Source organism: Zea mays, chromosome 9 (assembly GCF_902167145.1).
Source record: "Zea mays cultivar B73 chromosome 9, Zm-B73-REFERENCE-NAM-5.0, whole genome shotgun sequence".
Taxonomy (NCBI): Eukaryota; Viridiplantae; Streptophyta; class Magnoliopsida; order Poales; family Poaceae; genus Zea; species Zea mays.
The window spans coordinates 38855837-38871065 of record NC_050104.1 but is presented as its reverse complement, the minus strand read 5'-3'; the positions used below and the strand labels follow the sequence as shown (position 1 = coordinate 38871065).

General features: G+C 44.8%; 1 protein-coding gene across 1 annotated transcript; it reads right to left on the bottom strand.

Annotated features, from left to right (window-relative positions):
- Positions 1 to 4536: 4536 nt before the first annotated feature.
- On the bottom strand, positions 4537 to 5876 carry LOC100192962 (uncharacterized). The gene has a single exon (NM_001138138.1). The coding sequence runs from the start codon at positions 5566 to 5568 to the stop codon at positions 4810 to 4812; it is 759 nt and encodes a 252-aa protein (NP_001131610.1). The 5' UTR covers positions 5569 to 5876; the 3' UTR covers positions 4537 to 4809.
- Positions 5877 to 15229: the final 9353 nt, after the last annotated feature.

Sequence of the window (15229 nt, the reverse complement as noted above, 5' to 3'; positions counted from 1 at the left end):
CGGGCTAGGCTTGGGATATCAACCAAATCTGCTGCTGACAAGCTGAAGTTTGGCCTATTTACAATTTTTCCGTGCGTACGGCCAGCCTTCAGGAAAGCGGTAGCTGTGCCTCGAGAAGCTACCAGGGCGCAGAAGTCAGCATGCCCAGCAATAACTTCGTCAAGTGCATCAACCTCGTCTTCAATGTATTCCAAGGTGCTGGGCAGGTTTTCAGCTGAAGGTGTAAATTTTTCAGAGCTGGCTCCGATAGAGTGAAACACATCCTTCAGCCGTTGCACGCATCGGCTACCGAAATTTAGGCATTTCTCCTGAAGCTCCTTTAATGACTTTTGCAGATTTGAATTCTTTTCGATCTCAGTCTTGAGACTTGTTTCGAGGTTGTTCTTTTCCTGCTCAGATTTTTCTGACTTTTTGAGTAATTCATTGTTTAACCTGTCATTTTCGGCCTGGGCCTCGGCCAGTGAGCCTTCCATAGAATGAATAACGAAGTCTTTCTTTTCTAAGGCAGCTTCGTGTTCTTTAGCTATGATTTCAAGGTCTTGAATGACGAAGTCCTTCTTCTTCAGAGCAGCTTCGTAATTTTCAACTTTGTCTTCCAAATCTTTGATGATAGCTTTGTTTTTCTCCTCTTCAAGATCTTGTTGCATTTTTAGCACTTTACTTAGTAATATACTCTGCCAAAACAACCTTCGTCAGAAAACGACCTAAATAATAATAATAATAATAATATTTTTTACCTTAAAATTAGCATAGAGCAAGCTACCGGCGATATGTTGTCGCTGGTACCTGCAAAGGTCCGCTTCTATCTTCGGCAGGCCAACGCTTTTGGAGAAGGTCCTAACAACTTTGGCCTCGGTGCGATTCCGAAGGCATCTTAGCTTCCCTTCGTTGACCCCACCAAATAGCAGAGACCCTGGTTTATATCCACAGGATATGGCATATTTCTTCAACTCTTCTTTTTCAGCGCCTGTTAACTCTTGTCCAAGTAAATCTTGAAAGTTAAAATTTCCTTCCTCCAAAATGTCTTCAACCTGCTCTTTTCCTTTTTCAGTAGTCGTGTTCACAGCAGCCACAACAGCTTCTTCTTCAGCCATTTTCAGAAGTATATTGTCAATAACATCAAGTGTGGTTTCCAGGTTAGAATCTTCGGTGGTCCCAGCTTCGGCTCCGGTGGCTTCGGCTCCGGTAGCTTCGGCTCCTGCGGTTTCAGCTTCAGTGGTTTTGGCTCCGGTAGCTTCGGCTGCGGCGGCTTCGGCTCCGGTGGTCTCGGCAATGACAATTTTTGACACCGATGTCGGTGGCGGTGTCTGATGAATCACATCCGCCACTTGGATAATTCTTCGTTTTTTTGGCTTTGCAGGACTTTCTGCTGCCGAAGCTTCTTTGTCCTTCTGAAAAAACTTCGTCAGTTCTGGTGCCAGCGGACTTAGCTTGACAGGCAAAGGTTCAGTCATTACCTTCAGAATCTCTTCTACTTCGGCAGCAGAAGGTGTCGCAGGAGCTTCCTCCTCTCGGACCAATGTCTTTGATTTTGGAGATGCGGGTTTTGGAGATACAGCTTTTCTTTTCCTTGGAACAGTTACCTTCGGCTCTAGGCTCAGTTTTTTAGAAATTTCTTGTTCCTTTTTGGCCAATTTGGTGCTTTCTTTGTCAAGGGCGCTGGCAATTCTTTTTCTCTTCGGGCCTTCGGCATCTCCGCCCAGTTGCTCATAATCAGGATAGTCAAAGTTTAAGGCATCTAACACTCGATTCAACCTTCGTTTGGGGCGACTGCCGAAGGCTGCTGTCATCAATTGATCTTCTTTCTTAGAATAATTTCCAAGGATATCGTTGCACATAATCTCGATTGTGTCCAACCACTCCTGGCAGGGATTTTTAAAGTGTTTCTTAAACTTATAATAATAAGGCAATCGAACAAGTTCTCCCTTTTTCTTTTCTTCCTCCAGCTTCGGCATCTCCCAATCCCTCATTGTTGGGAACACTTTAAAAGCCAGAAATTCCTGCACCAAGTCTCTAGTGCCAATGTGATCTGAAATCACGCGAAATTCAGCCATAGCAATTTGGCTCGGGCTCCCCCTTATCATGTTGCATCGGGGCCTCGTTTCTCCGAAGGTTAGCTCCAGTGGACTCTGGACCAATTTATCTTCATCTTTATCAACTTTAACATAAAACCACTCAGATTTTCATCCGGCTGGCCATTTGCTTCGGTAGCTTATCACTGGAAACTTCATAGTCTTGCGATAAGCAAAGTTTTAACATCCAAAATTCTCATGAAGACCATCTCCTCTGGCTTTAGTCTGATAGTGTAGTTCATGGACTCGGCAGAAACCTTCGCCGAACGGTTCCACTCCTTGACTACGAAGGGCCCAAATATAAACACTTAATCTAACAATGGCATTACGGGTCAGCTGATGAAGGTAAACCCCAAATTTCTTCAAAACATCAGCAATCATCTCATTCAAAGGAAATCTTAATCCTGCTTTAAAGAAGCTTTTGAACACTACTACCTCATTCTTTTCCGGCTTCGGAGTAGTTTCCTCTCCGCCAAAACGAACCAACTCCTTTTTTGCTTCGCTGAAGTAGCCCAGCTTCATCATTTTCGGAAGGTCAGCTTCAGAGATGGTGGACTTTCCAAAGTCCAAATGACTAGGTTTAGTTGGTACCCCGCAGCTGAATTCATCCTCAGAACCAACTTCTTCAACATCAGCTTGTGTTGCTTCGACAGCAGGTGTGTCCTCTGCTGTAGCTAGCCCGGAGCGCCTCATCGCTGCAGAAATCGGAACAGTTTCAGCAGCTTCGGCCTCATCTCCATCACGCTCAACTCTAGCAGTAGAGCGCACTCTAGCCATTTGAATTTGAATTTCTTAAAAAAATTCCTTGGAAATTAATAACCTTTTTTCCGAAGCTCTTTTTCTGACGAAGCAGAGACTAAACTGGAGCTTCGTTTGAATGCGAAAGTCAAGCTTCGGCTATGGTTAAATTTGTGGCAGCAAAACAGTGCAATAGCAATGAATGCTGTGGTAACTTCACACCTACCTGTCTGTTTATATAGTGCTGCAGGTAAGAAGGTGAATCGTCAGGATTTTTACAACGGGAAAACAGTCGCTCGCACCCACTGCACGGTGGGCCGCAAAAACCAAAAAGTGAACCTGCATGGTGGGATCTGGGATCGTTCCGCGCTCAGAAACTGTATCGTTTCTCGACAACGAGCTCAGGGAAGGTGTTTTCGGACCTTCGGCTTTCTGAAGCCTAAGAGACTTTTTTCATGGATCAAACTCGTTACGAAAAACGATCTAGCACCGCGAAGGGGCTACTGTTGGGACCATGCTTCGTCGCCGAAGGTCCTGCGGAAAGAAACAGCTTCGGCTGAGGCTGCTCGTACGTGATGCCGAAGGTACCATTCATGAAGCTTCGGTATTATAGCATATCCGAAGATGGAGGGTCGAACCGATTTAAAGATAGAATGACCTTTTAGTCCATAAGGGTCTGAGTCATTGTTGTAAACTTTTATGAGGGGCATGATTGTAAATCCTCACAGGCTGTGTCTTGTGCCTATAAATAGTGAACAGTATTCCTTTACTATTCACGCATTCCTGTAATTGCAAACGCATCACTTGGGAATTATTATTTGTCAAGGCAAAGGTATAAATGTACCTAAATATTATGTTTTAACGTTTTAGATTCATATAATAAGATAAGCGAATGATGTCATTTATTTCTGATGTATTTATCTTTAATGTTTCACATTTTATATTACTTTGTATTATTTTGTAAATTTAATCACGAAGGTGTAACCTTCGTGATATTCCACTCGTGGTCTTCGTCCGAAGTTCATTAAATCCTTGGGGAGATAATGCTTCAGCGGACGAAGGGCATTAATATTTAACATTTTATGTTGCCTTGTTCTTAATTCATAGCATTTGAGAACAAGTCCCCAACAATGCATATAGACAGGAATAGCACAAATCTAAATAGTGTTATACGATAGCGAATTAAACACCTAGCGGCGAGGCGTTGTACAATTTTGTACGGAAACACTAGTTATTAATATACGACTACGCGCTATAATTACACTTCTCTAAATTAAACGAACCTAACACAAACATCACAAACAACAATCATACACTTTAAACATAATTAGCCTAAACACAACTCATCATCTACTTAATTAAATGCTAAATTTATCTCTCGCTTTATAAATTATATCACTTTGCTTACCAAGAACTAATTTAATTTTATTTTGCATCACACATATTTATTTAATCTATCTAACAATTCGGCTAACAACTTGCGCGCCAGTAATAAATTTAGCTTAGATTCACTACTTTGATTAACGAATATGAATCCGAGTTTTTCGTCGATTACATGTTGAATACCGTACTAATATTAAATTACTCGAAACTAATAACCCAAGCAAACTATCTAGAACGTAATAACTATTATAACGCAAGGGAGCAGCAACATGTACGACTACCGATCAAACTACCGTAAACGATTCAGATAGTCTAATAAATATCACATTTAGTCGACTGGAATAACGAATCCACTTACCGTCCATTAATTCCGACTTAAAGCTTGCGAGAGTGTCGACAGTCTCCGAATAAAATCTTCGATCGAACACCTGGCGAGCATTGAACTAAGCTTTACTCTCTCTTCCATCCACAATTCTTGGAATCTTTCCATATGAACTAGAACTCCGCATAACTGGCGACGATTCTTGTTCTGGCTTTTCGCCGAGTATCAGGGGTATCGACTAGGGGATTGCTTTTGTCGTCGCGAACACCAGTCGAAGACAGCACGTAGGGACTGTCAGCAAGACGAGACGATGAAATAACGACGAACTAGCAAGTTGAGCCACGGCGAACGATGTCGACAACAAGACCAGGGCGGCACAGATCCGGGACTGTTGTACGCACGACCCGACAATGAACGACGATACCCGGCAAGATCGTCGACGCGATGAGAATTCAGGCCAAGCGAGCCGAGAGGACACGCTGGCGAGCAGAAAACTCCGGTCGACACAACAGCAGGGAAATGGGCGCGCAGAATGCCGAGCAGAGCGACAACGGCGACCAGGCGAGATCCGAACGCGGCGAGGAGACTCCACGTCGCAGAGAAAAACAAGGTGCAGGGGCTGGACGCGGCATGCTGGAGCTCCGACCAGCAGAGAGGCACGGCGGCTAAGGAAGGTGGAGCTCGCGCGACAACAGAGCTGGGCGCGACGCAGGGAGCAGTGCTAGCAGAAGAACTCGCGCGCGCTAGGGAGCTAGGAACGGCGCGACACGCAGAGAGCTCGGGGCGCAGAGCACCATGGCGGTTCGAGGCAAGCGCGCCCGCAGCCAGAACGGACTGGGAACAACAGAGAGCAGAACGCGTCGGCATGGGAGAGGGAAGCTGGTGCTGCGCGATGGAAGAAAAGGAGCTGCTGGGCGTCCATGGTGAGCGGTAGCAGAGAGGCTGGGACGTGGCACTGGAAACGGGCAGAGGCAGCTCCGAGCTTGAGGAGCACGGCGCGGTGGCCACGGGAAGGACGCCGGTCATGGAAACAGGGGGCAGGGCGAGCTCCATGGCAGGCGGCCGAGCAGAGGAACTCCAGCCAGGGACGCGCAGCAATCCAGGGAGGTAGGTGGCCGAGCTGGGAGTTGAGGGCGGCCGAGCGCCAGATCTCCCCTGAGTTGGCTGGCGGCACTAGGGAAGAGACCTCGGCTGGCTGGGAGAGATTCACCATGGTTGAGCAGTGGAGAGAGAGACAGCCGGGGAAAGCAAGGGTGCGGCGAGCTAGCGGCACCAGGGAACGGCGGGCGCGATGGAGCAGGAGGCCGAGCGCCATGGAGATGAGCAGGGCTGAGCGACGCAGGATGAACCGAGCAGAGAGGAGAGGGATGAGCGAGAGAGGAGCGCGCGACGTGCAGGATTTTATCCTAGTGCTTGAGCGGCTGATGAAAAAGATCAACGAAAGGATGAGCTTTACGGCTGCCGCATGGGGGATAGGAACGAGCGATGGAAAAATCAAGGGGTAGGGCGACTGAGTGGCTAGGGATAGGAACAGTAGATATTCTTTTTGATTTTCTTTTCTTTCTTTATTTTATCGAGAATCAGAGATATTTTTGAATCCCGATTTTTAGTGATGTATAGTGGTTAAATATACAATACAGATACATTTTAGTTTTCCGAATCATGAAACAAAGTCACAAGAATAACAGTTTAGACGGTTCGGTCTGACTCTCGTTTAGATAATTTTCGTGACTGTTTCGGGCAACACGGAAACGGACTAGATATCGGATACATTATTCTGAGACAACACTGGTTTAGTCGAACTTGGATAAAAATTTATCCGATGTCTAAACACAGTTGATTTTATTATTTTACAGAGTGTGCCGAAGAATAAATTGAATTATATCCTCGCGCACGATTTCACTAAGACGACGCACGATTCGGATTATTTGCACCGAGTATTTTAGTCGTCGAGTTCAAATTAATCTGTCCGGGATAAAAATCATCCGAGTGCGTCGGACTCCCGAATTCGTATTCGCGCGAGCGATGAATTTTAAATAATCACCGGACGCACCAATTTTCGGAACAATTTTGTTCCGAACATCACGAAAATTTCGGAAGAGCCCGGACAAATAGAAGTAAAAATGATGTCGCACTCGCGACAAACGGAATAGATGTGATTTGAAAATTGCGATAGGCGAAGATGTTTAAAATTTAGCATCTGTGTTATCCATTGATTACGTGCTTAAATCCGTACTCGTTGTCGAGCGGAATATAAACACCTGGGGTGTTACAGCCCTCCCCCCTTAAAAGAATCTCGTCTCGAGATTCGGAGCGAAATACTTTCAAGAGTAGAGAAGCATGTAACCCATGTCCATATCAGCGATAATCATGAGACAGTTCCAAATAAAGGCGAGTGTCTCAGGATGTTGTTTCTCTAGTGGACATAACATGAATCGCCTTAGGCTAATTTAGAGATGTCCACCAATAGAGACGATGTCTGCCAGAAGAACACATAAGGTTTCATGTGTGCAGTTTGCTTTTTTTTGACACTGTACTATCTGAGTCTATTGGGCGAGCAGTAGATATACGACTTTACTCAAACAGAATCAGATGCAACCTCTTGGGTAAACACACAGAAAGAGGTTTACCAACAAGTGGTCACAGTGAGTTTGTAGCACACGAGACGGATGTGGATGTCGAATACTGTCGCGGTTAACATGTGGTTAACCCGAGAATTCAAGTCCACAAAAGATGGTATAGATTCGAGAAAATCACCCGCTAAGGGATCTACAGATGCGGACTTTGGAACCAGTCCATTTTATCAAGCACTAGACATGGCTCGACTTGATCACCCACGCTGGAAAAACACACGTGAGGCGTTCGAGACACGACTAGAGTGATAATTAGGTGGTTACTGGCCGACTTAATCTCGATTCTTGAAAGTACTTTCTTCAGGGTGGGTTAGACCAAAGTGAGTTCAGGCAAATCGATAAAACGATCTCTAAACTCAATCTTTGTTCATTGGGCAGTTACAAGTTAGTAAAACCAACTTGTTGAACTACTTATAACATTGAGTAGGTCCTCTCAGTACCATCGGTAAGCAACACAGTTGAGAGCTCACTTTTGTTACTAGGTGATCATGCACTTGGGTAGAAATCCATTCGGTCAGATTGTTCATCTGTTTCTTCATACGAGATGAACTAACTTGGTTCGGAAATACATGGATTAATAAGAGAGTGAATGAACAAACTCCTGCATCTCAGCAGCAGGGGAAGTCAATCTCCATTTGAGAGCTAATTAGTTGTCTTGCCAACACTAAAAAGCTCCAAGGCTTCACCTTTACACAAAGGATGTAAAGGGAACTTGTATGAGTAGTCACTACTAAGATCAAAGAAAAGAGACCACACACGAAAGTGGTATGCCCTTTTGATCCAATAAAGATGATAGATGTTGCTTGATCACTTGACAAACAACATAGAAATTATTTTAAGGGAAGGTCCATGGAAGATCACACATCAGTGTAGTTTCACAATGGATCATGACTAGAGACCTCGATACCAACATGCGCCAAGCAGCAAAATCCTGTGTGCGCATTCACAGGAGGCCCTCAGTTTTGTCGCGGTACCATAAGTCCTTAACCATGACACCATTACAAAACTGGCACCAACAATGAATCTGACGTAGCAAAAACAGATTGTGCCAAGATAACGCATTGACATAGTCTCATAATGGATTACAACTACTAACTGTGATACCAGTGCGTGCCGAGCAGCACAACTATGTGTGCGCACACACAGAAGGCCCTCGGTTTCGTCACGGCACCACCGGTTTTAGTCATAACACCATTATCAAACATAACCAATAAGAAATCTCGCACAACACAAATAGACTGGGCAAGGGTGATAATATACAAAGAGACTCTACCTATCAAAACGGTTACAAGTAGAGAGCCAAATAGATTATGGCCTGATGAAATGAACAAGGCATGGCCATAACCTAAGCTTGATAAAAGGAGTATGATGGGAGACTGTTACTTCAGCTCCAAGCATATCTATATGCCCATTGCAGCGATTACAAGATCAAGGATTAATTTGGTATGCCTTCAATAGATATGGGGAAACCAAAGGCATCAAATTCAAGAAAATACTCGGATAGGTCTTTTCTGGGTTAGGTTGATAAAGCAACATGGCGATCCTTAGAAACAGGCAAACTGGATAAGGTACATCAGCTTGCACCAACCGATCAAGGACATGGTTTAGGATGAAGACATGACTCGAGATTCTTGTTTTAAGCCCGGGTACACTTTATGTTCAACAAAGAAATTATCTAAGCATTTATTTGTATAAGTTTGGGTCAAGGAGGGGTAACGGAAAAATCAACTTTGGTCATGGTTCACCAACTAAGAACATGGCCTAGATTTGGGTTTAGGCAAACAAGTCACTAACCTTCTACCGACATATTAAGCACAAGAGCACACATATAGCATCTAAACATAATACCTAATGATCGAAGAATAGCTATTTTATCGAAGTTCATAATTCAACATTACACCAGATTATCTACAATCACTGGTTTCTGGAATAAGGATGAGTGAAGCATTTTGGATGTATAGGTGACAAACATGATGCAACAATCAGGATGAATGCTCGTCCTACACGTCCTCACTGATTTTGCCAACATAATGTGGCCATAGCGTTCTATATCGGTGGCATACTTGCGACTCTCACGGTATTTTGCTAGTCGTCAACTACACATACGTTTTCGAGGTTAGTGTGCCTGCAGAAAATTCCATCACAGCCCAGTTCCCAATGATGCAAGTCACACATGACAGTGTATCACAGTTTATACTCCATGTATTGCTATATGGAGGCCAGCTCATCATTAAGCGTCGAGCCACGCATAGGCACCGTTGCCACACTTTAACCATAGGGCAACTCATTATGGTAACTCACCTTCTTACCTGAGTGTAGGTGCGTCATTACAAGTACATTACACTTCTCAGTATTCTCATGTATGTATACCCATACACATCCATGGGGTACTGAATCCCAAAAAAGTAAATACTCCACATTGCAGCATTCATATATACATATGTGTAACATGTATATAATCAAGCGCTTTTTATGCTCTTCCCTAGACCGACGTTTGTTCGGTCATGCTCTCACATCTCACCTTACCTTGAGCGTCGATCCATTCAGAACTGAATGGCCTCAAAAATAACAATACACATGTATGCAACACCCCCGGTTGTGGGTTAGTGGTTTTCAAATAAGCCACCTAATAGTCCTTAATTTAGGGCATAACAGAGGATGTCGCTAGCATTATAGTTTTTCAAAACTGTTTTTCAAAGCCAAACAATGTGTTTAGTTGAAAATAGGTTTTTCAAAACCAAAACTTTGTTTTTAAAATACGTATGTGACCGTATATACTTAATCCTGCTCCGATACTAGCTGTGGCAGAACCTCCTAAGTTATTGGGCCCACATGTACCTGTCCTTGTCTCAAAGACCTCAGACGGCTATGCATGTGCACCAAATAACTTAACAGGATCCGTCCGAGTGTCACAAGGACCTCGGATAAACCACTTACCACCAGAACCGCGGGATTAAGTAACATAAATCACACACACCAATATTTTTGCAGCGGAAATCTTATTACCAAATTGTACAAGTTACAAAAATTTTACATTATTTTATCGGAGTGGTTACAAAAGTGATTCAAAGAATCAAACTTATAAATAATTTATAATATTTCAAAGTTTAATTCTTTGAATCACTTTTGTAACCACTCCGATAAAATAATGTAAAATTTTTGTAACTTGTAAAATTTGGTAATAAGATTTCCGCTGCAAAAATATTGGTGTGTGTGATTTATGTTACTTAATCTCGCGGTTCTTGTTGTAAGTGGTTTATCCGAGGTCCTTGTGACACTCGGACGGATCCTGTTAAGTTATTTGGTGCACATGCATAGCCGTCTGAGGTCTTTGAGACAAGGACAGGTACATGTGGGCCCAATAACTTAGGAGGTTCTGCCACATCTCTAACACTCCCTTAAATGCTATTGAATCATCACATCTTCTAAAGACAGTAACACCTACATCCGTAAAAAGACAGTTGTAGCCCATTTTACATAATTGCGAAACTGAAAGCAAGTTGTAATCTAAAGAGTCTACAAGAAAAACATTGGAAATGGAATGGTCAGGTGATATAGCAATTTTACCCAATCCTTTGACCAAACCTTGATTCCCATCCCCGAATGTGATAGTTCGTTGGGGATCTTGGTTTTTCTCATAGGAGGAGAACATCTTCTTCTCCCCTGTCATGTGGTTTGTGCACCCGCTATCGATGATCCAACTTGAGCCCCCGGATGCATAAACCTACAAAACAAATTTAGTTCTTGATTTTAGGTACCCAAATAATTTTGGGTCCTTTGACATTAGATACAAGAACTTTGGGTGCCCAAACACAAGTCTTTGATCCCTTGTGCTTGCCCCCAACATACTTGGCAACTATCTTGCCGAATTTGTTAGTTAAAACATATGATGCATCAAAAGTTTTAAATGAAATTTTAGAATCATTTGATGCAATTGGAGTTTTTTTCTTAGGCAATTTAGCACGGGTTGATTGCCTAGAGCTAGATGTCTCACCCTTATACATAAAAGCATAATTAGGGCCAGAGTGAGACTTCCTAAAATGAATTATCCTAATTTTGCTCTCGGGATAACTGACAGGGTACAAAATGTAACCCTCGTTATCCTAAGGCATGGGAGCCTTGCCCTTTACAAAGTTAGACAATCTCTTAGGAGGGGCATTAATTTTGACACTGTCCCCCTTTTGGAAACCAATGCCATCCTTGATGCCAGGGTGTCTCCCACTATAGAGCATGCTTTTAGCAAATTTAAATTTTTCATTTTCTAAGTCATGCTTGGCAATTTTAGCATCTAATTTTGCTATATGATCATTTTGTTGTTTAATTGAAGCCATATGATCATAAATAGCATCAATGTTAATATCTCTACATCTAGTGCAAATAGTAACATGCTCAATGGTAGATGTAGAGGGTTTGCAAGAATTGAGTTCAACAATCTTAGCACGTAAAATATTATTGTTATCTCTAAGATCGGAAATGGAAGCATTGTAAACTTCTAATTCTTTAGCCTTAGCAATCAGTTTTTCATTTTCAATCTTAAGGCTAGCAAGAGAGACATTTAATTCTTCAATCTTAGCAAGCAAGTTAACATTATCATCTCTAAGATTGGGAATTGAAACATCACAAATATTAGAATCAACCTTAGTAATTAGTTTAGCATTTTCATTTCTAAGGTTGGTAATAGTATCATGGCAAGTGTTTAGCTCACTAGATAATTTTTCACATTTTTCTACTTCTAGAGCATAAGCATTTTTAACGTTAACATGCTTCTTATTTTCCTTAATTAGGAAGTCCTCTTGGGTGTCCAAGAGTTCATCCTTCTCATGAATAGCACTGATTAATTCATTTAATTTTCCTTTTTGTTGCATGTTTAGGTTGGCAAAAAGGGTGCGCAAGTTATCCTCCTCATTTTCACTAGAATTATCTTCATCACTAGAGGAAGCATATTTAGTGGAGGATCTTGATTTTACCTTCTTCCTTTTGCCGTCCTTTGCCATGAGACATTTGTGGCCGACGTTGGGGAAGAGGAGTCCTTTGGTGACGACGATGTTGGCGGCGTCCTCGTCGGAGGAGGAGTCGGAGGAGCTCTCGTCGGAGTCCCACTCGCGACACACATGGACATCACCGCCCTTCTTCTTGTAGTACCTTTTCTTTTCTCTCCTCTTGCCCTTCTTGTCGTCGCCCCTGTCACTGTCACTAGATAGTGGACATTTTGCAATAAAATGACCGGGCTTACCACATTTGTAGCATACTTTCTTGGAGCTGGGCTTGTAATCCTTCCCCCTCCTTTGCTTGAGGATTTGGCGGAAACTCTTGATGATGAGCGCCATCTCCTCATTGTCGAGCTTAGAGGCATCGATGGGTTGTCTACTTGATGTAGACTCCTCCTTTTTCTCCTCCGTTGCCTTGAATGCAACCGGTTGTGCTTCGGGTGTGGAGGGGCCATCTAGCTCGATGATTTTCTTTGAGCCTTTGATCATCAACTCAAAGCTCACAAAATTTCCTATTACTTCCTTGGGAGACATTAGTGTATATCTAGGATTACCTCGAATTAATTGAACTTGCGTAGGGTTAAGGAAAACGAGGGATCTTATAATAACCTTGACCATCTCATGGTCATCCCATTTGGTGCTCCTGAGGTTGCGCACTTGGTTCACCAAGGTCTTCAAGCGATTGTACATGTCTTGTGGCTCCTCCCCTTGGCGAAGCCGAAAGCGACCGAGCTCCCCCTCAATCGTCTCCCGCTTGGTGATTTTGGTCACCTCATCCTCTTCGTGCGCGGTCTTGAGTACGTCCCAAATTTCTTTGGCACTTTTCAATCCTTGCACCTTGTTATACTCCTCTCGACTTAGAGAGGCGAGGAGTATAGTGGTGGCTTGAGAGTTGAAGTGCCGGATTTGGGCGACCTCGTCCGAATCATAGTCTTCATCCCCCGGCAATGGTACCTGTACTCCAATCTCAACAACATCCCAAATGCTAGTGTGGAGTGAGGTTAGATGATGCCTCATTTTATCACTCCACATATTGTAATCTTCACCATCAAACATGGGTGGTTTTCCTAATGGGACGGAAAGTAATGGAGTACGTTTGGAAATGCGAGGGTAGCGTAGGGGAATCTTACTAAACTTCTTGCGCTCATGGCGCTTAGAAGTTACGGACGGCGTGTCGGAGCCGGAGGTGGATGGCGACGAAGAGTCGGTCTCGTAGTAGACCACCTTCCTCATCTTCTTCTTCTTGTCACCGCTCCGACGCGACTTTTTGTGTGAAGGGGATCCCTTCACCTTGTTTGCGGACTCCCCAGATGGAGCCTTCCCATGGCTTGTGGCGGACTTCTTGCCGGTCCCGATCTCCATCTTGGCGGATGCTCCCGACATCACTTCGAGCGGTTAGGCTCTAATGAAGCACCGGCTCCGATACCAATTGAAAGTCGCCTAGAGGGGGGTGAATAGGGCGAATCTGAAATTTATAAACTTAAGCACAACTACAAGCCGGGTTAGCGTTAGAAATATAAACAAGTCCGAGAGAGAGGGCGCAAAACAAATCGTGAGCAAATAAAGAGCGAGACACGATGATTTGTTTTACCGAGGTTCGGTTCTTGCAAACCTACTACCCGTTGAGGTGGTCATGAAAACCAGGTCTCTTTCAACCCTTTCCCTCTCTCAAACGGTCACCTAGACCGAGTGAGCTTCTCTTCTCAATCAAACGGAACACAAAGTTCCCGCAAGGACCACCACACAATTGGTGTCTCTTGCCTTGGTTACAATTGAGTTTGATCACAAGAAGAATGAGAAAGAAAAGAAGCAATCCAAGTGCAAGAGCTCAAATGAACACAAATATCGCTCTCTCTAGTCAATATTTGATTTGGAGTGATTTCGGACTTGGGAGAGGATTTGATCTCTTTGGTTGTGTCAAGAATTGAATGCTATAGCTCTTGTAATGTGTTGAAGGTGGAAAACTTGGATGCAATTGAATGTGGGGTGGTTGGGGTATTTATAGCCCCAACCACCAAAATGTGGCCGTTGGAAGGCTGCTGTCACATGGCACACCGAACAGTTCGGTGCGCCACTGGACACTGTCCGGTGCGCCAGCCACGTCAGCAGGCCGTTGGGGTTCGACCGTTGGAGCTCTGACAGGTGGGGCCTCTGGGCTGTCCGGTGGTGCACCGGACAGGTTCTGTAGACTGTCCGGTGCGCCAACTGCGCGTGCTCTGTCCTCTGCGCGCGCAGGCGCGCATTAAATGCGTTGCAGTCGACCGTTGCGTGCGAAGTAGCCGTTGCTCCGCTGGCACACCGGACAGTCCGGTGAATTATAGCGGAGCGGCCTCCCATTTTCCCGAAGGTAGCGAGTTCAGCGTCGAGTGCCCTGGTGCACCGGACACTGTCCGGTGCGCCAGACCAGGGTGCCTTTTGGGATGTCTTTAGCTCTCTTTATTTGAACCCATCTTTAGTCTTTTTATTGGCTTGTTGTGAACCTTTGACACTTGTAGAGCTTATAGACTAGAGCAAACTAGTTAGTCCAATTATTTGTGTTGGGCAATTCAACCACCAAAATCAATTAGGAAAAAGGTGTAAGCCTAATTCCCTTTCACCCATCGTATGGCCCGGCTGAAGACTCGCGGACCTGGTGGTTCGGGCGAGGGGCTCCGATCCTCCTCACTGTCGTAGCGTCCTCCGTGCCTGGGGTGGTAGCCTCGGCGCACCCTTTCCTCGAGGCGGGCTCGACGGTCGCGGCGGTGTTGTTCGCTGCCGAGGCGGTCCGGGGATGCAGGCGTCCCGTCCCGTGTGCGCTCGGTGTGGACCGAGGCCTCCCGCATGCATCGGGAGGACGTTGCGCGATGCTCCGAGGGGCACCCTCGCCTTCGGGAGGCAGAGCTTTTGGCTCGTCGGACTACGGCATCTTCCAGGAGATCCTTGAGTTCGCCCTAGATATGTCGCCCCTCGGTGGTGGATGGCTTCGGCATTGTTCGAAGTAGCATCACCGCTGCAGCTAGGTTCTAGCCGGCCCCGCTGAAGGCTGGGGGCAGCCCTGCCCTGGCATCGTCAACGATACGACGCTGTACATCCCGGGCCCGATGACGCACTCCT